We start from the raw sequence: 25,494 nt of genomic DNA on the forward strand, positions 1-25,494 counted from the left end.
GGACTAATCTGAGGTTGGTGGCCAAACAGTCACAAGCTTGACACCTGTCATACCCACATTCCTCTGTGCTTTCAAGCTTACAAAGCACTCGTGTGGATAAGTATCATCACGTTCTATTCTTCTAACAATCACACGAGGTAACCTTAGTAAGTCCTTTTAAGGAGGAGGAAGCCAGGGCTGTCCTCAAGGGCAGGCAACCATATAATATGAAACTGCAGCTGTGACCCAGGTCTTCCCGGCCCACTTTGGAATCTCCCTGCCTCCTCACTAGCAGTGAGAACAGAAGATCACCTTCAAGTTTACAGCAGACACAATTAAGTGGGATCAGACAGGCCTACATTCACACTGGTGTTAGCCAACAGTTGACAACGGGGAGACTGCCTGATGTGGCTGGAAACCCCCTGGCAGGGCAGTGAGAAGATGCATCTGGGGCAGGGGGGGCTGAGAGGTTTGAGAGAATTCTTAACATTTCACTGGCTTCCCCACTGTAAAGACATCTTTGCCGGGACGCTGTGTGGCGCAGCAGATGAAGACTAATGTCACCCACATAGGTCTGTCTGGAGGTATACCCCCTACCTTCTGAGACTGGTTTTCAGAAGTGACCCAGGTTGTTTTAGGATGGGCTAGTTTTAAATTTGAGGTTTCTGTCTCCTAGCATAGCATGTCATTTGGTATTCTGGCCACAAGATGGCACCCCAGCACCTCTGTTTACCTGTCTGGTTGCGGCTGGGGTCAGGCAGCAAGCATGCGCATGCTTGCAAAAAAGCAAGCGGTGCACAGGGACCCATCAAGTCCTGACCCAGAGGGATCTGTGGTCCATGTTCTTACCAGCACGGACACGGCTTGCTGGCCTCTTGTGCTCAGAGCACTTAGTCGACACCCCATGGCACACCCATTAGCTGGCTGACTCAACTGACCAGCTGTCTAGATAAGAGCTGGCTGTAGGCAATACATACACATTAACCTCATTCCTCCTCGGGAAAATGCCAATTCAAAAACCTCCAGCATAGTTAATGTTTTAATATCTAGCGACGGATGTGGGGCAGCTGGGACCCTCGTCAGTCCAGGCGGGAGCTTGAACCGCTGCTGCCACCGTGGCAAACTGCAAGGCAGGAGCTACTCAAGCTGAGGCCATGGCCATGAGCCCGCAGTTCCGCCCCTCCACACACGCCCACCAGAAGACGTGCACAGCGGTACCCACAGCCACACAATCCACGGTGGCCTCCAATAGGACACTACCCCCGCGCCCAGCAGCCATGAAATAGATACGCTGTTGTATATTCACGCGGTGCAGCACCGTGAGAATAAGTAGGAGCACACGCAGCAACGATGACGAATGTGACACGGACGACACCGGGTGAGAGAAGCCAGGCTCAATACGACACCTACTGCCTAAGTCCGCTTACGCAAAGTCCAAAAGCGGGCAAAACTAGGCTATGCTTAGAAGTCAAGGCAGTGGCCTGGGCAACGGTGACTAAGAGGGAGTGTGGGGGTGGGGGCGGGGCCTGCCCACCTCCTGTCGACACAGGAGTGGTCAGTGTGTGAAGATTCACAGGGGCATAGACTTAGGATTTACGAGGGCGTTTTTGGGCTTACACGCTATACTTCAATAAAAAGGGCAAAAAAGTAGATAAACAGGGCTGGCTGGCAGGTATAGGAAGGTGAGAGTAGAAGGGCATTCTGTCCCTAAAACACAGCCCTGCCCCAAGAGGCCGGGCAGGAAAACTCACCTGGAGAGGCTGTGAGGGCCATCACACCATAGTAGGAGAAAGCACTGGCTTCGAATTTCATACCTTCTTTCCCAGCTTCTACTTCCACCTTCCCCTGTGAGAAGAAAAGGGGAGTGTTTTCAGTCCAGTTCCCTGACTCTATCTGCAGACTCTCGGCAAGATTTGTCCTTCCATCTAAATTCCTTTCCCAACCAACCCCGGGGAAGTAGAGCCTCAGATGATCTTTCCCAACTCAGCAGAGAGGGTTAATTCATCTCAAATACAAAGACTGGATTTGGCTGGAGATGCAGAGAAGACAGTAAAAGTGTGATGTTTAATTTCTGTGAGTCCCCTTGGTATTTCCCCAGCATCCTTATTTTTGTGCCTGGATGCCCCAGGAACCCGCCCAGTAATAAGAAGACGGTGCTCTCGCCCCATTTGTGGAACCAATGCTGGGAAGACGCAGTCTTGCGGGAGCGTGAGCTGGGGCAGCATCAGGGTCAAGGGTTAACGAACACGGTCCGTGGCCGTGGAAGAGAGAGGACTACCCCAGAAGAGTTCTAGGGGCAGAACTCACTCTGGTCTTGCCAGCCCAGCATCCCACATGTGCAGGCCAACCCCTTGTCATCCAGACTCCCCACGGGCCCTGCGACACCTCGGAACTCCCTCCTCACAGTCTTGGAAAAGTTCCTGAGGCCAGTCTCCTTCCACCAGGACAAAACCTCTCCCTGAAGTTCTCCTTTGCCTTCTCTTCCTCTAGCTTCTTAGTCCACAACTTCCCTCATCAGTTCCTCTGGGACCGACTGAGGCTGCCCGATTCATCCTGGTAGCTTTAGGCTCCACCATGACCCCCCTCACTGTAGGCGTTTAATATGCGTTTTCTGGGCGACTGCAATACCCCACTGAGGGAGTGGCACTTGTGGGTTTCCATACAAAGGTCACAGTGGCTCTTGTTCATGGTGCCTATAACCACCTCTCCAGTGAGAGGCTACCTTTACGGTACGTCCTCTATGACAGGTAAATAAAAATTATGGTACGATTTATTGAAGGGGCAGCTGGGCTAACAAGTCAGTGCTTTATTAACTCACTTAAGGCTTGTAACTCCATGAAGCAGACACAATTACCGCCCCCCCCCTTACAAATCAGGAGAGAGAGGCACAGAAGGATTCAATAACCAAAGAACAAGCTCTTGACCGATAGGCTACACTATGCTATCCACTAACACAAACTATGATTTTGATCACCCCTATTATCATGTACTACATTCCCAATTACGAAAGACTTTCCTTAAATCAGTTCTTCAGAAAACTATTTATTGTCCCTCCTTTAGATTTTGAGTTCTTCACTCAAAATAGTAGTTTTATCCGCCCCCAACCAACTCTCTGCCATAAGAGAGGAACTGAAGACTCCACCCATAATATACAATCAACCTGCAAACAAACAGGTGCCCTGGGGTCCTGCGAGAAGACAGGCCTTGCCACCCACGCATTTCCAGTGCAGGAGACAGAGGGGAGCATGTGAAAATCGATGGGACAAGGCAGTCAACAAAAATTCTCCACGAGGAACAAGACAGTAAGAACATAAGGAATTCGGAGAGAAAAAATTACTCCCTGCTCTTATACAAGGCAAATTTTGTACAGGAAGGAAAATCTAAGGAGGATTTGAGCCGAGAGAAGAGAGGGCAGGTCAGAGGTGGGAGACAGAAGCCCGCCAGGCTCACTGAGTTTGCACAGGGAAGAGCGGGGAGATGGGGCAGAAAAGCAGCCTGGAGAGCGGGTTACACCGCAGAGCGCCTTGGACGACGAAGGGCTAGACTAATGAGGCCAGGTTCTTGCGCACAGGGGCTCTGGGGCTCGGCTTCAGGGAGACAAAGTCAAGGCTCACGCCGGGCTGGGAACCACAGGACCAGAAAAAGATTGCTAGGAGAGGAGCTACAGTTAAGGGATCGACACAGTTTGGAGAAAGCAGAGGGAGAAAGAAGCGTAAAGGAGGGAGGGGGAGTCACCAATCTTGACAGAAGTTTGCTCTGAGTGAGTGACCAGAAGAAGGGGCGCCGTGAGCCTGTGAGCGCAGATAGGAAAGTGGGGAAGGGGTTGCATCTGTGCTGGGGGCAGGGAGGAGAGGACACCCTCCCTTCCAGAAGGAGGTCTCGGGGGAAGAGTCCATCAAAAAAGGCTGAAGAGGAAGAACAAAAGTTAGGAGAAAGGTCAGGACTGGAGAGGGAGATTAGGGAGGGGGGAGAGGGAGGGAGGTAGAGAGGGAAAGAGAGAGAAGAGGTGATAACTGAGCTGGCATCTTGAAGGAACAGGTGCGGGGAGAGTGAGGGACTTCAGAGGCAGGGACCCAGTTTTACTGGGAGTGCCTGATCGTATGGATCTTCTTAATTACTTATCCCTTTCTTCCTGGGCTAATGCTCAAGCTTCTATCAGTTAATATGTATGTATGTGCTATTTGAAAACATCTGTCTCTCTAGTTGGAAGCTTAACAGTGGTTTCACGACCATCTTGTAAGCCAAATTTCTTTTTTTTAATTTTTTTTTTAGCTAAAAAAATCTTTTTTAACATTTAGTCATTTTTGAGACAGCATGAGCAGGGGAGGGGCAGAGAGCGTGGGAGAAACAATCCGATCCGAAGCAGGCTCTGAGCTGTCAGCACAGAGCTGGATGCAGGGCTCGAACTCAGAAACGCCAGATCATGACCCAAGCCCAAGTCAGAAGCCCAACTGACTGAGCCACCCAGGCGCCCCACATAAGCCAAATTTCTATGCAGAAAATCCAGAGGAAGAATGAAATCTAACAGAGCCTCCTCATGACTTCCATCTTTACGGGTCTCCAGCTGATCTGGATCGTTTGTCTTACAAGTTACAAGGCCCTCTGTATTCTGGGTCCCCGCAAATGGGTGTCCACTTACAATTCCTTATAATTACTGTCAGAACCAGCAGGGTGACAGCCGGTCCCCCAAAGACCGCAAATAACAATACCGGGTCTGCCTCTAGGAAAGGAGCCACGCTGGTGGAACCTCTGCCAAGGCAACTCAAAGGCAGTGACTCCCAGCCCTTGCTGTACCCCGGAAATACCTGGGGATTTGAAAAAACAAACCTGATGTCTGGCTCCCACTCCCAGGCATTCTGATTTAACTCGTATGGGTGCAACCTGGGCATCAGGATTTTAATAAAGCTCTCCAGGGGATTCTAGCATGCAGCAAGCTTGGGAATCATTGCTGCAAGGCTGTGTGAACAGCGGCCCCAGCTCCAGAGCCTCTATGTACCGTGGCCTCTCAGGAAACTCCCCCATAGCCGCGGTGGCTGTTGAGCCCACGAATTAAACAAGGGCAGCCGCACCCAAGACTCAAAGCTCTGGATCACGTTCACCTCCTCCTCTGTCCTTGAGGACCGGCCTACAGGTGAGGGAGGATGGGTCGTCGTCTTCCACAGCCCACCCAGCCGACACCGACCAGGCTGCAGGCGGTGACACCTGGTCAGTGGTTCCTGCTGTCTCGATTCCCACAACCAGTAAAATATTCCTCCAGCCTCGGAGAGAGGGTTGACAAATCTTTATTTCCTACAGAGATTTTACACAACACAGCCATCTACTCGAACCATCATTGCACTCAGGACCAGCCATTTTATCCCCCAAATATAGATAACATACCATCGTAGACTAACAGGTCTTTAAACTGAATACATGTAATTTTACATGTAACTTGCTGCAGCGGTCTTTATTTTTCTCATTTTTGTCTCAAACCGATGAAACCTTTGTCAAGCATCAGCCTTAAGGAACCACTGCGCAAAGCTAATCTTACATCATTTGTAAAATTGCAATAAAGGATCCCTGGGGTTCTTTTGAGTCAAACTTCGTATGATTCTACAATTCCAAGTTTTAATAACTGCCCATCCCTGTATTCCTCACTACAGAAGTGCAGCTTTTCTGGGAGGCAAGTTTTAGAAACATCCAGTAAACAGTCGTCACTCATGTATGTGTGTCGATGGCTCCCAGAAGTGACCATTTCCAAATAAACCTACCATATACAAACTGGGGCCACTCGCATGAAGAAATGGCTTGCCTGCCTCACAACCAGTCAGGTGTCCTTAGATAACAGCTTTTCCACGTAAGGAAGGGGCTACATATCAGTTATACTTTTTTGAAGTTCTTTTTGATGTTTATTATTGAGAGATAGAGTGCAAGCAGGGGAGGGGAAGACAGAGAGGCAGACACAGAATCTGAAGCAGGCTCCAGGCTCTGAGCCGTCAGCGTGGAGCACGACCCGGAGCTCGAACCTATGAACCTGGAGATCATGACCTGAGCTGAAGTCAGACGGTTAACCGACTGAGCCACCCAGGCACCCCTCAATTTTACTTTTGAAACATCCACAAATTTACTCTATCACACACACATAAAAAAAATCAGCACAGGACATGAAAAGGCTCCCAAAGGGAGCTAGGCTTCATATTTAAACTGACGAGAGGAGGGGGGGCGCCTCCTCAGTCAGTTGAGCGTCCAACCTTGGCTCAGGTCATGATCTCACCATTCATGAGTTTGAACCCTGCATCAGGCTCGTCATTGTCAGCGTGGAGCCTGCTTTAGATCCTCTGTCCCCCTCTGTCTCTCTCTCTGCCCCGCCCCCCACTCATTCTCTCATTCTCTCCCCCTCCCCTCTCTCTCTCAAAAATGAATCAACATTTATCAACAGATAGGAAGGAAAGGCCTCACCGTCTCAAACAAAGCTGGTTTCCCAAGTAAAGGTACCATCACAGAATCCCACCTTTCTTTGGAAGAAGGTCATTAGGTAACTCTCCTCAAAGCCTTTAGCGTCCAGAAGCCACACTGACAAAGCAGTCTGTGCCACACCTGGCCACAAGGTGGAAGCCTGTGCTAACCTAGTTGGCACAAGCAAGATCAACTGGTCAGCGGATGCCATGGACTCAGGGAGATCAGAGACTTCCTCAGACACCATATGCTGAGCATCTTCTCAATCTCCCGCTCACCTTTGCATTGAGTTTTTTTTTTTTTTTTCCCCTTAAATCACCATCACAAATTATTCAGCAGAGCTTGATATCTGAAAGGAGGTAACTGAATCCCAGGGGCGTGAACACCAGTTTGAATTCACCAGCACCGCCCAGTAAGAGGGGAAGCAAACCCAAAGAGAGAGGTCTGTTCTGGCACTCAAACGTGCCCTAGCAATTACTTTTCCATCTGGAATCCAGAGATGTAGTCTTAAGACAGAAAGTTCTCTTCATGAATGTTTAATCAACATTAAAAAAAAAAAAAAGTTACTTGATGGTCAAAAATTAATTTACACGTATTTTGGACCATCTGGTTGACCATCTCCTAACCAAATGCCACCACCGGATGTCAGTGCCCGTATGATTCACAGTTGCGTTATGAAGAGGGTGTCCTCACAGCGCGAATCTTGACAGCTAAGCCTTGCTACTCAATCAACTGGGAGCTTGCTAGAAATACATAGCATTTCAGACTCCACCCTAGCTACACCGAATCCCCAAAGTGAGCCCTCTGCACATGAAAGTGTAAGGAGCACTGAACTAGAGAGAAAGGGACAGAGGGGGACCAAACATAAATAATCCAGTCACACCCAGTGGAGGCCAATAACAGCACAGCATACTGCACAAACATTCAAAGGAATGGAACAAAGGGCTGAAGGGTCAGTCATCGCTGGCGCACGGAGACCCAAGCGTGCTAAATGCACAAGAGCCTGCCCCAGAGCCCCTGCCTCAGTACTGGGGCCGGTGGCACTTTCCTATCAGCCAGACAATGTTACAGACACGTTTAGAATGTTAATTACAACTTTGTTTTTGGTTTATACACGTCCGAACTCAAAGAGCCCAAAAGGAGCTTATACCTAGTTTTGTACTTATGCATATGTAAGTATAATTTGTTAAAAACAGGGTCAACTCGGGGCACCCGGGTGCCTCAGTCGGTTAAGCAAGCATCTGACTCTTGATATTGGCTCAAGTCATGATCTCACGGTTCGTGAGTTGGAGCCCCCAAGTTGGGCTCTCTGCTGACAGCTCAGAGGCTGGAGACTACTTTGGATTCTGTCTCTCTCTCTCTCTCTCTCTCTCTCAAACTTTTTTTCAAAAAACAGGGTCAACTCTGGGCATCCAAGTATTTTTTTTTTTCCTTTAAAATGGGTGCTATCTGTACTTGCCTCAAGATTGAGGATCTATCATTCACTGGGATACACACACCCTGCAACTCAAAAATCTTCGAGAAGGGTTTGGTATTGAAAGTTTAAATTCCTCTTCTGGTAACAGGTGAAACGGTATTAGGTACTGTCGAGGGCTATATAAGCTCTAAGATGCCACCTCCACGAAAGAATGGATTTCACTCTACAGGGAAAAATCCCTTCTGAATCCATGTCAGAGGCTCTAAAAAGCCAGAGTTGATGGGGAGTTCAACAACAACAAAAAAAGCTGAGACATGAAATCAACCAGAAAAATTAACACCAGGAAAAAAAAAAAAAAAAACCTGTTCCTTTTATTGATTTTATAATTGGCAAAGAAAAGAGCTATGTTTTCTTAATATTCTTTGTATTTACTAAAATCATAATGTGGTTATGGGCTGTGGAAGAACGCTAATTTTTTTTTGATTGGATATTTTACTCCCCAAAGGACCAACAAATCCCTCACTGTAAAACACCAAGTCTATGAATTAGAAAAATGGCTTATAGTACAATTATTGTGTACACACTCTTGACATATTTTTGTATATGCTTTCCACTTCTTTCATGACTATATAGTAGTCTCATCATATCACAATATAATTGGCTGAGACATATGTACTGCTACTTTCTAATGAACAGATTTGCTGTAAATATGTTTGCACAGATAGCTTTATAAAACAATTTCTTTAGATGCATGTATATGACAGATTGTATGGGTGTATTCCCAAAAGCAGGATGCCAGTTTAAAGATATGATTGATTCTATGGTACTTTTTCTTTCTTGTTCATTGAATATTCATCATGGATTTTTACTAAGATTTTTTTGTTTTTTGTTTTCTCCAATAAAAAAAAATACGGATGTTTAAGTTAGTCAGTTGCCTTTCTGATACCTATTGATGTGAGCCTGAGGATTTGTTTCTTTACCACTTTCTGAATTAACAACGGCATATTTTGGTTTTGTTGCCCTTAAGCTAGTGCTGAATTCCTAAATAAATCTAATTTAGTCAGTCACACTGAGTAACTCTTTGGGTATGTTGTCCATCTCTAACTGCTACCTTTCTAGTTAGGAAATGTGATGATCATACCATCTTGTCCCATCTTTATTGTATAGAAATTGAGCTCTCAGAGTTTCCTTTTTTTTTTTCCCATGTGATTTCCTTGAATCTAGTTTTTTCAAGGAGAGGAGAGAACTTCTCATTTTGTTGTTTTCTCTTATATCACATTAATTACATCAGTAGGATAAGATTAAAGATTTTGTTCATCTTTTATTTTTTAATTTTTAACATTTATGTTTAAGAAAGAGAGACAGAGACAGAGTGTGAGTGAGGGAGGGGCAGAGAGAGAGGGAGACACAGAATCTGAAGCAGGTTCCAGGCTCTGAGCTGTCAGCACAGAGCCTGACATAGGGCTTTAACTCACAGACCGTGAGATCATGACCTGAGCCAAAGTCAGACGCTTAACCAACTGAGCCACCCAGGTGTCCCTGTTCATCTTTTAAAAGAACCAAATGTTGATTTCATTTATGGGCTGTAAGTCTTTCTCATTAGAATTTGCCTTCCTTCTTAATTTGTTCTTTTCAGTTTGTTTCCTTTTTCTAGATAATGACAGATTTTTTTCTTATTTAAATATTTAGAAGAATAGTATTTTGTAAAACTGACCTACTACATGTAAGAATAACATTCAAGACGGGGTGCCCGGGTGGCTCAGTCAGTTAAGCAACTGACTTCGGCTCAGTTCATGATCTCACGGTTCGTGAGTTCAAGCCCTGTGTCAGGCTCTGTGCTGATGGCTCAGAGCCTGGAGCCTGCTTCGGATTCTGTTTCTCTTTCTCTGCCCCTGCTCATGCTCTGTCTATCCCACTCCCAAAAATAACATTAAAAAAAAAAGATGTAATTAAAAAAAAAAAGAACATTCAAGACACAAAATAACATGTATTTTATCATTTTCCATATATTTTCTAATTCAGTTGTTACTTAAGGTTTTCAGTTTGCTAATATTTTCAACAATTATTTTATTTATTTAGAATATGTGTTTATTTTGAGAGAGAGAGAGAGAGCTGGGGAGGGGCAGAGAGAGAGAGAGAGAGAGAGAGAGAGAGAGAGAGAGAATCAATCCCAAGTAGGCTCTGCACTGTCAGCACAGAACCTGATGCAGGGCTCAAACTCACAAACTGCAGGATCATGACCTGAGCGCTGAGTTAGCTAACTTAGTTAGTAACTTAGCTAACTAACTGAGCCACCCAGGTACCCCTTTTCAACCATTATTTAAGTAGGTAGTACATGCACATAGTAAGAAATTCAAATTCAGGGGTGCCCAACTTCAGTTTAGGCCATGATCTCACGGTTCATGAGTTTGAGCCCCACGTCGGGTTCTGTGCTGACAGCTCAAAGCCTGGAGCCTGCTTCGGAATCTCTGTCTTCCTCTCTCTCGGCCCCTCCCCTACTCACGCTCTCTCTCTCTCAAAAATCAATAAACGTTAAAAAAAATAAAAGATAAAGAAATTCAAATTCATTGGGAGAAGTCTCCCCTCCATCCTATTCCCAGTCCTCCAAGTCTCCTCTTTAGAGGCAACCACCTGTTACCAGACTCTTGAGTAACCTTCCAGACAGAGTTCATGTATATACAGACACAAAACTGAAACACATCAGGACACATTCTACACTCTGTTCGGAGTCTTACATAATACACCTTTGGAAGAGAATTGATCGCTACTTAAAAAATGGCTTAGTACTACTCTTCAATTATGTATTTTTAAATCTATTTCATTATGACCTATACAGGTGGTTCCAGAAATTTCTACCTTTCTGAGTTTAGAACTTACACATGACATAGCAAATGATCAATTTTATGGAAGTCACATGAAAGTTTTTAAAAAGTCTATTTCCCTGGTTTTATAGTTAATTTTCTCCAAATTCCCATTAATTTTATTAGTCAAGTTAAGACATTTTTTTCTTGGTAGGCTTACTCTATCATGGTAGAAAATAATTTCCACCAGAATTAAGATCTTATCCATTTCTACTTTTATGTATGTATTGTGTTATTTAAGACCTGTAGAGTCAATAAGCTTTTATTTCACTGTTTATTACGCTTTTATCACTGTCCTTACTGATCCCTCCAATACATTTGAGTTGAAAAATCTACTTTTTTTTAGAGAAAACTTGACATTGTAGCCTTTTTATACTTAGGCAGTGGGAGGTATGTGCCTGGTAACTTACATTCTTTTAATTAAACCTACTTAAATGGTTTACTTTGAATAAATTAGACTTTACTTCATTAGAATTTAAACTCAAACGGATGTGTTTCTATTTCTTATTACATTCCAAACATCAATTACTTAATCAAAGAGTTTTTTTCCTAGTGTCTGCAGAAGAGGGAAGCTCATTGGCTCTGGGGCCAGGAATGGAAGGCAGATACTGAAGCTTTCTTCTGATTTAATGCTCTTGAACACAGCAGAGCATGGTCATCCACCTGGCACGAATTTGCAAGGTTGGGTTAGTGACATTTTAGAGTGGAATGGACTCTGTAAAAGGTGACAGCTGTACTACGTTGACAGGGATTATGGTATTTCCTTTTGTTATACTCTGAGTACCTCAGGTAATTGGCCAGCCTGCAAGAACATGATTTTCACTAAACCCCATAGTTTAAACACCTCTGTAAATCCTCTTAATCCAGCACATACACTATTTCTAAACCCCCATGACATCATCAGTTCAACAATTCAAACAATTGTCACATTAATATTTAGCATGCCATAGGTATTCGATACAGGTACATACACACACATGCCTTCTCAAAAATATCTTTAAAGATTTACTTATAAAGGAACGATGAGTATGAAGTCCCTCCTCCATAAAATCTATTTCTAGATCCTTCAGCCAGGAAATGGCTTTCTTATACACCTAAAGAACACTCCTGAATCACAACTTTGTAAATGCTAACCACATAAAAATCAACAACTGGAAGCCACATAAGTTCTAACATTGCTCCTGAAATTCACCCTGTCAGTCTTCAAACAACCATCGTTAGTGTAATTCAAAGTTTCTCTAGGTTTGAGGAGTAATCACATCTAGCTTTTATGAGAAACACAAATGCTTTATTCCCTCACTGCAGTAAATAACTTCCCTACAGCCCCCTCCGTGTCAAGCATGTACGTCTCCAGAGAAAAACACAAATCAGGGTTGAATGAGACTAAGGTTACTAGAAAAATCAAGGTACTGAATTAGAAAACCTGCAAAGTTTCTAAGAAAGAATGTATGAAAGTGGTATGAAACCAGTTTATCCATGGATTTTTCTCCAGTTCCTTATTGCTTCATCTAGACATCGGGATAGCAACCCAACCTGAGACACGGACACAACACTTTGCAGAGTTTGACATCCAGACATCTGATAAGAGTTGTTTTCGCATTAAAAAAAAACAAAACCTCTTTAATTGTCCCTTAGATAATTGGGACCTTGCTGGACTCATGTAAATTGCAGGACCTACCAAGTACTCATGACACTCTTACAATGCTACCTCCAATTCACATCTAGGAAATAACCAAAAACAGGAGACTGCCTCAGGGGCTAGGATTCTTGTGCTAAATCAACTCAGATTTCCTGTAAAAGTAACTCTTCAATAAAGAGGTACAAGACGTCAATAAAACCAGCACTTTCTTCATTGTACTGTTTATCTTGGCTTCCATGCCAAGGTCAGAGTTCTATTAGGTGCAACTGTGATATAATAAGGGCCTCCTATCAACCTACACACTAAATCCCCTCAGGGAGGGTTCAGAATGGACGAACCTTCTCGCCTCATAGAGTGGCTTATGTTATTAGTGAGAAGGAATTAAGTTTCCATTGCCATGAGAGGCTGTGATTCTCACATCAGTTCCCCTGTAGAACAGTCTGGTTAGTAACCAGGAATAAAAACAATAATAAATGGATTATTTTGATATTGTTCAGGGGAGACAGTAAGTTACCTCTAGGAAGTGGTGTAAGACCAAGTCCTAATGAGGGGTGGAAAAAAGAAAAGATGATTAAAAAAAAAAAAAAAAAAAAAAAAAAAAAAAAAAGGACGCAAGGAACTCAGTACACTTAAATTTCAAATGCCCCACACCAGGACTTAGATGTATATGGCCCCACACTCTCCAAAAAACACAAACCACTGAATTCACCACTCTTCAAATGAACGCCTCATCGCCTCAGCAATCGGTAAGTGCCCTTCAGTATGGGAAACGGAAGTTAACTAAGGGCATTACTTTAGATTGAAATTACTTCACAGCTAGGAAAACGGCAGGGGTGGGGGGGGAGGGGATGAAAGCCTCCCATGGATAAGGCTACCCCGGAAGTTAAGTAGTTAAGTATGTAAACCTCGACACCCATTCATGTACAGAAAAGTCTCCTGGGGACTGGAAGGGTGGGTACTCAGTGAGATCAAACAACTAGTGAATAATTCTTCTGACCTGCAAAATGAGAACGAAGTAGTCTACAGGTTTGTTTCGCTGGTAGAGGTAGTATTCTGGGGCTTTCTTGTTCTTCTCATCATACTTCAGTTCCTGGATGACATTGGGGTGCTTTAGCAGCCTTAGGAGGATCTTCTCTGACATCTGGGATGGGCTAAATGCTTCTACTTCTATAGATATAAACACAACTTGATATTACACTTCAAATGGATGGAAAAAAATTATACTAGTGATTAAGGTGTTTAGAATATGTAAGAATACTTGGAGTCAAAGCGAAACAATATGGATTAATGACACTTCCGTTTGGTGATCCACTGGGGGCAGATTACCTGGGAGGAATCAGAAAATACTGAATTTGCGTATTTGTGTCTTTTGAATTTTTCCTTTTCAACTTGTCATTGGTTTCAGTTCTGTCAAAATTATCCTAATTTTCTGATACAAATCAAAGTCAACCAGAAGCAGGCTCCTGACTGCCAGGCCACCCTTCGAACAGGCCACAATAGTCTGACTGTCCAACAACAGCCAAAGGAAGAAGCAAAGGTCAGGAAGCATCTAGCGTGGGTTAGTACCAGGTGCACAGACGAAGTGCTTCGTCTCTCATTCTCCCACTCCACTACCCTGAGAAGGTCTGGGAACAAAGGAAGGCAGAAATTCAGAAAAAAAAAAAGCAAGGCACGTGCACACATCAACATGCACTCCAACTTGCTAACTAAAAAAATAAAAGTAAAAAGTAGTGTGGATCTGTCTTTACAGAGTTATCCGTTTTATTTCAGATGACAAAACTCAAAATTACTAACTCAGGCTTGCTCTACTGGACCTGGACATCATGGTATCTCAGAGGCAGAGCAGGAGAACATTCAGTTTTGAATCACGGTCTTTAAACAATGAACAATATTACCAGGATTAGAGAAGGAGTAAGTGAAAGACACTGCTTCCATGTTTAAAATTTTTTTCATTACATGAAACCATAAATTCTCTATTAGCTTCGGTGACTTTCTGGTCGTAACAAAATAAGATAGAACGTTGTAGAAATTTTGGAAAATACAGAAAAAGGTAAAGAGGAAAATAAAATGATCTAGGAACCAACCACTCAATCACTCTGAGCAATTGGCGAGCATTTTTTTTTCCAGTACCTTCCCTAGGCCTGTGCCCCTGTGCGTGCGTGTGTGTGCGCGCGCGCACGTAAAAACACAACGATAACCTTTACAGTTTTATATTGTTTTTTTCTCACTTCACATTAAATTAGGAGTATTTACCCAGGTCATAGATGTTATACGGTGAGCATTTCTACATATCTGAAAACACGATCTTAAAGGGCACGTGACAGTCCATCAAGTGGCTACTTGAGCCTTCTGTTCAAAATGTTTTAAGTACACGCTGCATGCAGCTGAAAGGCACCGGGTGCCCATCCTGGACACAGACGTCTTCTACAGGCCACTGGGTACCTTCATGTATCCCCTGGCCAACAGAGCTCACCCTTCACCTAGAGAGCCATGTGGGGATGTGAGAAGGGTTAGTCAGTCTCAAGTCCATTCAACCTTGACCTTTCTGGAGCAGTCAAGTGCCGGCCGGATTGGTGGTTTTAATAATCATTCCGCTTGCCTCCTGGAATGGGCCCAAGTTAATCTGACTTGCAGAGGCCATCAAGACATCCATGTCAAAGCCCTGAGAATTTCCGATTCCATTAAAATCATAGAACGTTAGGATTTAATTCTGAAAATCTGTTGTTCTTCTTTGCAAATTATAGCACCTGTGTTACCACTGAGGTCCAACTGTTCTTCCAAGGCAAGCTGAAGAGAGAATTACTCAACCGTCTGACACACACAACCGAGCTGGTGGCTCGCACTGTCAGCCTACTCCACCAGCGGGGCTCTCCCCCGGACTTAGCCGGAAGCAGATGACCTGGCCTACCGTTCACATGCAGTGTGGCACTAACATTCATCCTTACCTTTCAGACCAATTTTAAGTTACTGGTCCACCCCTGGTAAATGTCTCAGAGGGTTCATGCCGACACTGAACACAGGAGAGGAGAGAATTTAAAAAGAACAAAACAAAACAAAACAAAACAAACAAAACAAAAAAAAAACAAAAAACAAAACACAAAAGTGGCATTACTTATCACCCCATTTCCCAGTCTCCACCCCCAGCCCACCCCAGTCAGTGGTGGGTGAGAAACACGCTCCAGGGTTTGTAGAGATTTCAAACTGTGATAAGCTGCACTTGCCTGTTGCTAGGAAACGGTGCATGGCCAAGAGAAGCTGTGGTGATATTTTAACCTTCATCTCGCTGTCTGTCTGCTTGAAGGCAGAAAAATCTTGCTTTCTTTCACGATGGGCCACTTTCTTTTTCGTTCTGTTATCAGCTGACAGAAGGGCAAGAAAAGATAAAAGGAAATGCATACTATTAGATCAGGGCTCTTTTTGAATGAAAACGACAGACTATTTTGCAAAGGCTCAACTATCTCTAGATTGCGGGCACTCTACGTACAAACACCACACGGCAAGAGGAGACCGAATCCTCATCAAATCTGTGCAGCACGGTCAGGACCCATCCCGAAGCAAGCAGTCAAGGCATGCTGACTAGGAGCGACCGTGAACATTCTTCGTGAAGATCGCTGGAGCCCTCGCAAGTACACTAACGGGCGGTCACGGACACAACCCTCCCAGAACCCACGTAACCACAGCAGCAGTTTGGAGCATGCACTGTCTCCCGCTACTCGATGTCACCACGCTGCAGGAAAGAACAATCACCGTGTGACAGATGACACGGTGAAGCGTGCCCCTGCCTTTCAGAGGCTCCTAGCCTCTGCTGAGACAGGGAAAACAAACATACGGACAAAACCTCTTAGGAAACAGACGAACAAGAACACTTTCGTGGAACAACATTTTAACAATGGTATCTGTTAGCTTCGTTTCTACTCCAGACCAGGAGGTCCTCAAGGTCAAGCAAATACGAAGAAGGTCATCCAGAAGAGAGGTCAGCGCACTTCTCTCATCAAGGGCCAGGTAGTCAGTATGTGAGGCTCTGTGGGTCATGCAGTACTGAGTAACTGCTCAGTTCTGCTGGTGAGCCAAAGCACCCATATGTAAATGCCTTACCGTGGCCATTGTGCCAAATAAAACTTTATCACAGACGTGAAATTTGAATTTCATATTATTTTCACAAGTCACAAAGTAATTATACTTTTGATGTTTTTCAACAATTACCAAATGTAAAAAAAAAAAAAATTTGTTCTCAGCTTGTGGCCTGTACAAAAACTGGTGGCAAGTACTTGTCGGCTGCAGTTTGCAAACCCTGAATCCAGAAGGTGTCTAATACAAAGCCTTTCCACAAGTATTTTTTGTTGACAAAGAAGCGATCAAGAAAAAACTAGGTTAAAGACAAGACCTCAATCACTTGCTCCTTTCCCAAGAATCCTGAGTCTGTGCATTACCATTTCATGCCGAGGGCCAAACAGACTAATTACCAGGCTCGTCCTGGGGAAAGGGCAATCCTAACCTCTCGTTTTCTTTCTCTTTCGGCTCTGATTCTTTTGCAAACCAGAGAGCATACATCAACACCAAATTTCAAAATAAGTTTCTAATGGCAAATGCACTCATCCTCCCTGATGGCCTGTTTACCTCAAGAATACACCTGAAACCACGGGCTCACCAATCCATCTCACAAGGCACATTAATTAGGCAACGCTTCTGCATGAAATCAGTCTAATTGAGGTTTAAAAGAAGTTAACTGAAGGGGCACTTGGGTGGCTCAGTCAGTTCGATGTCCGACTTCGGCTCAGGTCATGATCTCAAAGCTCATGAGTTCGAGCCCCGCGTCGGGCTCTGTGCTGACAGCTCAGAGGCTGGAGCCTGCTTCAGATTCTGTGTCTCCCTCTCTTTCTGCCCCTCCCCTGCTCACATTCTCTCTCTCTCAAAAATAAATTAAAAGTTTTAAATAAAAAGTTAACTGAAATGCAAATGTAAGATCTCATACACGTCTTAATTATGTTTCTTATGACGAGTACTACCCTTGAGGAAACAAAATAAATAGAAAGAGACACACTGGGTATTAAATAGTCACTGTGAGGAAGGCTGAAAAGAATGTAAACACACAAATAACAATATTCTTTATTATGTGACCTCCGTGCACTCTCCAAGTGTCAAAAGGATAAAACACATAGGAACTGGTGTTTTTAAAGAACACAATTTGTGTGTATACACACACACACACACACACACACACACACACACACGTGATAAAAAAAATAAGATGTTTTCAGAAGCGAGTCACTACCTAAATATAAAGTTTATCCTTCTAAGGCCACATGGAAGGCTCTCATTTTTAAAGTGCAGGGCATGGCCCTTCCAGTATGACTGAATAAAAATCACTCTGCTTTAAGGAAGACAGGCCTTGTCCCAGGTGCCCCAGGCCATTTGAAGATTCCATTTCCTCTCTAAGTCATGTTTTAAAAACCAAACAGAGCCCAGATATTCATCTCTGCGAGCCCCAAACATCTTCAGGCATTGGGCTATCTTTGGGATTATTAATCTCTTGAAAGAGCCCTGCTTTACTAAGAAGTGAGGCTGAAAAAGAAGGTTCAAATTCCACAGTCCAATAATCCAGTTGTGGACTTTAATGAGACAGCATGCAGGTTCAATACTCAGCCCAGGTTCAAGTTTACTCCTGGACAAACACCAGTGAATCCTCCCCTCCCCCTGCCCCAAGCCAAGCCACTCCTACCCACTTCACCCATTTCCACCTGCCCCCAAAAGAAGACAGAAGAGCAGAGAAAGGGAAAAACTTCTTATTGTGTACCCTACCCTGCCCTGCTTCCTATACCCACACCTTACCACTGCTGTCACAGCAAACTTACATTTGCAAATCTCACCTCTACCCTGGCCCATGGGTTCTGGAACAAGGACATTTAAACAGCTGCTATCCATCAATGTAGCAAATCCCCCTCACAAGCAGCAAAAGAAATTTATCTGAAAACAATTGCCTAGTTTGGAAAATAAAAACTTAGTAAAGAACAATTCTTTTTCTTATTCACATGTAAGTATAAGAATTTCTAATTCTTATACTTATTCACATGTAGAATAAGTATAAAAACATGAAAGGAGTTTTCTGTTCAGGGCAAGTAAGGCCCAGATCAATGGTTAGAAGCAGCTGGCTTTTCAAAAACAAAAAACACTGCCACTTGACATCACAGGACCTGCCCATTCTTTCCCCCCTCTGATGAAGGGCCTAGAACATATCGATAAGTTGTCCCACACATACAGCATGTAGTTAGAAACAGAGGCAGATTACAACAGGAGACAGGAGAGGACTCACGAAGTACATGACAGAAAAAAAAGGCAAAGTTTTGAAAAATTACACTCAGACTACTCACTGTATAAATCTGTTTCATCTAGAATCTCAGATTTGATGATTTCTTCAATCACATCTTCTAATGTGACAATTCCCAGAACTTCATAAAATGGGTCCCCTTCTCCCTCATTGTTTACTCGCTGCACAATAGCCAGGTGAGATTTACCTTTAAAGAAAAGAAAACAAACTTTAAGAAGGAATTTTCGGAATTTTCTGAACCAAGTCTTTTATGTGATTTTGTTAAGGATAGCAGCAAACGCAGACACCAGATTATCAGAGTCTGCATTTGGGCATTTCAAGATGGTACCAACCATTTCTTGATGGTATTAAGAAATACCAACAAAGGGAAAAGCTTCCTGAGCCACGGAAAGCAAGACCATCCGATCAGAAGAGCCTCACCTTGTGTGCACACTGGCCCACACCACATTACCGTTTGCTTCCTAATGGATTTGGTCTTCGATCATGTCCGCTCTCCCTTTGTGACTTTTTAGCAACTGTTACGTTACTTTAGGAGGACGGCTGTCAAAGTGTGGTCCGTGGAACCTTAGGGATGCCCAAGACCCTCTCAGGAAGGTGGTGACGTCAAAGTACGTGCAGCAGAACACTGACATGTTCCTGGCCTTTTTTCACTGTGCTGGTATTCGAACCAATGATGCAAAGGCGCCTGAGCACAAGCCAAGGTGGTGGCAGCAGACGGTCTTCCGCCACCACACATGCACAGGAAAGGGCAAAAAAGTCCATTTCTCCTCAGAATGTCCCTGATGAAGACGTAACAATTAATTGCGTTACTTGTCCTTTCATACTCTGTGTGGCAAAATGAGACATACCATAGAAGACTTGTCGCTTCCTGAAGTACAATAGTTGTCTTGAAGAAAGGCACTCAACTGTTTGAGTTTTAGGTTGTGCTAGCCACGTTTTTCACTGGACATCATTTTTACCTGAAGGATAACTACCAAACTGAGGGTATCCAGACTTGGATATTTGGAAAATATTTTCTTGAAAATAACAAAATGAGCCTGCTATGTCAAGGAAAACAACAGCAGTGTTTGCTAATGATCAACTGCGGGCTTTTAAGGGAAAATCAGAATTTTGGGAAACCCATATCCACCAAAGGCTTGAGAACGTCTCAACAAAAGACCTTTCTGATAACAAGTATGATGTCTATTTTTTTTCAATGTTTTTCTTTATTTTTAATGTTATATTTATTTTTGTGAGAGAGAGCATGCAAGCAGGGGAGGGGCAGAATGAGAGGGGGACAGAGGATCCAAAGTGGGGTCTGTGCTGACAGCAGCGAGCCCAATGCAGGGCTCGAACTCACGAACCAGGAGATCATGAATGAAGCTGAAATCGGATGCTTAACTGACTGAGCCACCCATGCACCCCTTTTTTATTTGAGAGATAGAGCATGAGCAGGGGAGGGGCAGAGAGGGAGAATCTCAAACAGTCTCTGTACTGCCAGCACAGAGCCCCACACGAGACTCGATCCCGTGAACCCTGAGATCATGACTTGAGCCGAGATCAACAGTCAGACACTTAACCGACTGAGCCACCCAAGCACCAAACAAGAGCGATTTTTAAAATACTGAATACTGATGGGGCACTGGATGGCTCAGTCGGTTGAGCATCTGACTGTTGATTTTGGCTCAGGTCATGATGCCAGGGTCATGGGATCCAGGCCCACATCCAGCTCCATGATGAGAATGGAGCCGCTTAGGATTCTCCCTTTTTCTCTCTGCCCCTCTTCCCCTGCTCATGCACATGCTCTCTAAAATTTAAAAGTAAATAAAAACAAAATACTTTATAATAAAATGGATCCACATTTCAAAGATCTGTATAACTCAGTGAACCAATATTTTCCAAATGACTGTGGTAATGATGTTACCAAATCATGCACAGGTCATCTATTCAGAGCACAAGACATACAATTGGTTTTTTCCCCCCTCTCATAACCTATTAAAAAAAATTTTTTTTCAAGTTTTCATTTAAAGGGCACTGGGGTGGCTCAGTCAGTTAAGCACCTGACTCTTGATTTCAGCTCAGGTCATAATCTCATGGTTCATGAATTCAACCCCCACATCAGTCTCTGGGCTGACAGCATGGAGCCTGTTTGGGATTCTCTGTCTCCCTCTCTCCCTCTCTCTCAAAAATAAATAAATAAACTTTTTTTTTTTTTTAAGACACAAAACCTTTTAAAACAAATTTTCATCTAAGGGGCGCCTGGGTGGCTCAATCACTTATGCATCTGACTCGTGATTTCAGCTCAGACCTTGAGCTCAAGGTTTGTAGGATCAAGCCTTGTGTGGGGCTCTGCACTGACAGGCGAGGAGCCTGCCCGAGGTTCCCTCTTTCTCCTTCTGACCCTCCCCTGCTCACGTTCTCCTCTGGTCTCAAAATAAGCATTTTTTTTTTAAGTTCCCATTTAAATTCCGGTTAGTTAACATAGAGTGCTGTATTAGCTTCAGGTGTACAATGTAGTGATTCAACAGTTCCATACATCACACAGTACTCATCACGAATGCCCTCCTTAATCCCCATCACCCATTTAGCCCATTCCCCTGCCCACCTTCCTTCTGGGAACCATCAGTTTGTCATCTATAGTTAAGGCTCTGTTTCTTGGTTAGAACACTGGTTGCTTTTTTAAATAACCTTTTTATTTTGGAATAATTTTAAAGGAAGGTTGTAAAGACAGTACAGAATTCCTGTGTAGCCTTCGCTCAGTTGCTCCCCTCGTTAACATTGCGCATTGCCACAAAATATTTGTAAAACTAAGACATTGACATTGATACAGTACTAGTAAGTAAATTCTAGACTTATCTGGATTTCACCAGTATTTCTATTAATGTTCTCTTTCCGTATCCAATCCAGAGTACCACACTGCATTTACTTGTCATGTCTCCTCTGGTATCTGAGAGTTTCTTAGTCTTTTCTTGTTTTTCATGACCTTGACAATCAAGGATTACTAGTCAGGAATCCTGTAGAATGTCCTTTGATTTGGTTTGTCTGATGTTTCCTCATGATTAGACTGGGGTTTATGGGTTTTCTAGTTACATCATATCAGGGCTTACATGACAGCCACATGACATTCTTGAGTTTCTCCACTTTAAAGTTACTAATTTTTCTTCTTTCCCTAATTCTATTCTTTGGAAGCAAGGCACAAAGTCTAGCCCACCCTCAGGGAGGGGTGAGGAATAGAAATTAAGCTCTACTTCCTGGAGTGGGGGAGTCCCTACGTATGTTATTCAGAATTTTTTCTATAAGGAAGATTTCTTTTTTTCTTAAGTAGGCTCCAAGCCCAGCATGGAGCCCAACATAGGGCTCAGACTCACAACCCGGAGATCAAGACCTGAGCTGAGATCCAGAGTTGGATGCTTAACCAACTGAGCCACCCACATACTCCTATATAAGGAAGATTTCAGATGAAAGGATTTTAATTGAACAGTCACCCAAAGCCCACTGGTATAGTTTCAGATTCTACATTGCAACTACTCTTTAAAAAACTACCACTTGTGGAGTTCTGGTATAGTATCAAAGAAGAAAATTCACAATTTCCCACAAAGGCTGTCAAAATAGGCAAAAAGGCTCCTTTTTCCAAATAAATGATCTTTGTGGAGTCAAATTTTCTTCATATATTTCACTAAAACATATACTGCACAGACTGAATGCAGAACAAAGTAGGAGAATCCAACTTAGGTAATAAAGATATGTAAAGAGGTAAAACAATGACCCTTATTTTTTGTTTTGGACAAGTTACTTTTTAAAAAAATGTTATTTACATAGCAGATTTACTCATCTTTTTTTTTTTTTTTAACATTTATTTATTTTTGAGACAGAGAGAGAGCATGAACGGGGAGGGTCAGAGAAAGAGGGAGACACAGAATCCGAAACAGGCTCCAGGCTCTGAGCTGTCAGCACAGAGCCCGACGCGGGGCTCGAACCCACAGACCGTGAGATCATGACCTGAGCCGAAGTCGGACGCTTAACCGACTGAGCCACCCAGGCGCCCCTACTCTTATCTTTTAAAAATGAGGGGCGCCTGGGTGGCTCAGTCGGTTGAGCGGCCGACTTCGGCTCAGGTCATGATCTCGCGGTCTGTGAGTTCAAGCCCCGCGTCGGGCTCTGTGCTGACGGCTCAGAGCCTGGAGCCTGTTTCGGATTCTGTGTCTCCCTCTCTCTGACCCTCCCCCATTCATGCTCTGTCTCTCTCTGTCTCAAAAAAAAAAAAAAAAACATTAAAAAAAAAAAAAAATGAATTAGTAAGTCCATATGTTTTACCTGACTCAGTTTTAATTTCAAATACGGTAAATATCAAAAGATGTAACCTACATAAACAAGAGTTCAGGGGTCCTCAATTTTTAAGAGCTTCAAGGGATCCGAAGACAAAAAAAGTTTAAGAACTACCACAGGAGACACCCAGAATGGCAAGGGGAGAACATGTTCTCTGGAGTTGAACAGCCCTGGCTTTGAACCCCAGCACTGCCACTTCTTAGCCATTACCAGCTGTGTGATCACCAGCAAATGACAGAACTTTCCTGAGCCTCAGTTTCCTCATCTCTTAAAACCAGGCTCATAGTAATTTCTGCCCCACACCATCGCTGTAAATATCAGCGGTAGTGTTGGGATCTGGCAAAGACAGTGGCTGGGAGTCACTGAGCCATCAATAAATGGCAACTCGTACTCTTTTTAATCTTCCTCAGTTCTAAAGCACCATCAACTTATTACCAGCTTATCTGGAGACCAGAAAACCCACGATATTCAAAGTATACCATGAAACAACGATACATTTCCATTTCGGAAAAATCTTTTAAAATAACGACGCATCTCTCAAATGCCATTATTGGTTTCCCTAAATCCAAAGCATGTGAGGCATCTGAAACATATCTTTGAGTTAAGCCAAGTAAACATGATCTGGAGATTTCATGATCAGTTAACATGTATATTAGTTGTTTTTAATGACAGGGTAAGGATTTTTTTTGGGGGGGGGCGGGGTCCTTTAAATAAAGTTTACTTAAAACTTCAAATTGGGTGAGTTCACCCAGACACAACCAGCTAGACAAACTAAAAATATTCTCTGGAGGCCAGGTCTGATCAAGTTCCCAGCACTTACTCAGAAACTGGCTTTGGTTGTATGGGTTTGTTGGCCCTTTCTTGCTCTGCCTCAGACCCCTTTACGGGCAACAACGTCTGGAAGCGTAGAAGTTTAGATTGTTAGACAATTAGGCATCCTAACAATTTTTATCCTTAGCGTGCTCATGCTCAAAGAATGAAAATATTTTGAGCAAATGAGACTAGGAGGGAAACTTATCAGCAATAGATATAAACACGCATCAGGTCACGTCAGTGCTACCCTAGTCCATTCCGTCCGGTCAGTTTCTCACATCTGCTTTCCCAAGGCCCCAAACATAAGCAGTTAAAAATTCTTGGTGAATGCTGTCTGTCGAAAGTTAAATTCTTTTGCTATTCCCAGCTTGTGATCATTTAAAAGGAATTTTCCAAAGCAAGGTCTAATATTAGACTCAAAATGAAGTTTCCATTCGGCTGAGGCGCTATTCTCACCAAAGTAACTACCGCATAATCAGATTGTCTTGGAGCAGTTCGTTTAAATGCAGATGGACATACTTGAAATACCAGCTCGATGGCACCGACAGATCTGACTGGAAAGGGCCATACTCTACGAAGAAACTATTCATGTGAGTTAGGTTTCTTAGACTGAAAATTAGTAAGTTTTCTTCCAAGCTTGCTGTAGACTTTCATCCACTCCCCCCCTCCACCCCTGCCACCCCACCTCCTGCATCTGCCCCAGAGCCACATTCTTTTAATTTTGCCATTCCTGGTGAGAAGTCCTGTTTTCTGAACCTTCTTCCAGGTAAGCAACACACACCCACACACACAGACACCCCTCCTATCCAATCATGCTTCGGGACAACAACAATACAGTGCACGTAACCACCACCCCCTCGCCCCCCACCGCCCCCTTGCTTTAATCATGCGCTGCAGGGATTTCAGTCTTCCCCCTCATCCACGGAGCAATCCAAAGGAAAATGTAAACTTGTAAATAGGGAAATTTTAAAAACTGAGCTCAAGTAACATCTTTTTTAACCTGAGTGTGGGAGGAATTAAGTCAGGATTAAAAGCCGAAAAGCAACTTTGGGGAAACTAATGAAAAGACTAAATCAAAAACTAAAAAAGATTATCAACTAATGGATACTTAGCTTCCAAAGAGATGAAAATATAGCAGTCAGCAAAATATGGAATTATGGGCATTAAATAACCACTAGAACTTTTTAATACAGAGAGATTAAATAAACTTGATAAGCTGTATATAGAATAAAGCATACGTGGCTGTCACGATTAGGGCTTGGAGAGAACACTTTCTGGTGAGCTGTAAGAGGTCTTATGGTATTCCAGTCACCTCAAAGTGTCCTGAAATTTAAACCCCTCGCCTCTCTTATTCCTGGTCTGGTCTTAGAAACGGAGGAAAAAGGGATCACTAAGTCAGGCTTAAGAGAACCTAAGCAGACCTGTTTTCAGAGGATAGGGTTCTATGAACCCATCTCAAGTCCAGAATCATAAGCAAGTTGTTATACAGTAATAACCTAGACGGTTCATCTTTCACTGCTGTGTGCTCAAGGCAGGGCACTTGCAAAGATGAACTTACAAGAACATGTCTCCATTAGGAGATGGACTGGGTAACTAACAGTCTATAGACACGGTATAACTGCAGTCAAATTTCTGCCTCTTCCTGCCTCCACCCCTCCCCAGTGCATTATTTGCATATTCTCCCTGAATCCGTAAAGCAGCCCAGCATGGTAGCAGGTTA

The 25,494-nt window shown here is 43.5% G+C and overlaps 1 protein-coding gene across 4 annotated transcripts in view; it reads right to left on the minus strand.

Moving 5' to 3' along the window:
- CNNM2 (cyclin and CBS domain divalent metal cation transport mediator 2) overlaps nt 1-25,494 on the minus strand; it is a 143,463-nt gene that overhangs the window by 7,084 nt on the left and 110,885 nt on the right. For 2 of the 4 annotated variants that reach the window (XM_078434793.1, XM_078434792.1), the window contains exons 2-5: nt 18,700-18,843; nt 15,553-15,690; nt 13,329-13,498; nt 1,731-1,824 (exon numbers count right to left, since the gene is read on the minus strand). In XM_078434793.1, the coding sequence (XP_078290919.1) occupies nt 1,731-1,824; nt 13,329-13,498; nt 15,553-15,690; nt 18,700-18,843 (546 nt within the window). Of the gene's footprint in view, nt 1-1,730; nt 1,825-13,328; nt 13,499-15,276; nt 15,342-15,552; nt 15,691-18,699; nt 18,844-25,494 lie in introns of those variants that run through there. The other 2 variants (XR_009612887.2, XR_009612888.2) reach the window with 2 other exon arrangements.

The sequence above is a fragment of the Panthera onca genome, chromosome D2, assembly GCF_046562875.1.
Source record: "Panthera onca isolate mPanOnc1 chromosome D2, mPanOnc1 haplotype 2, whole genome shotgun sequence".
Taxonomy (NCBI): domain Eukaryota; kingdom Metazoa; phylum Chordata; class Mammalia; order Carnivora; family Felidae; genus Panthera; species Panthera onca.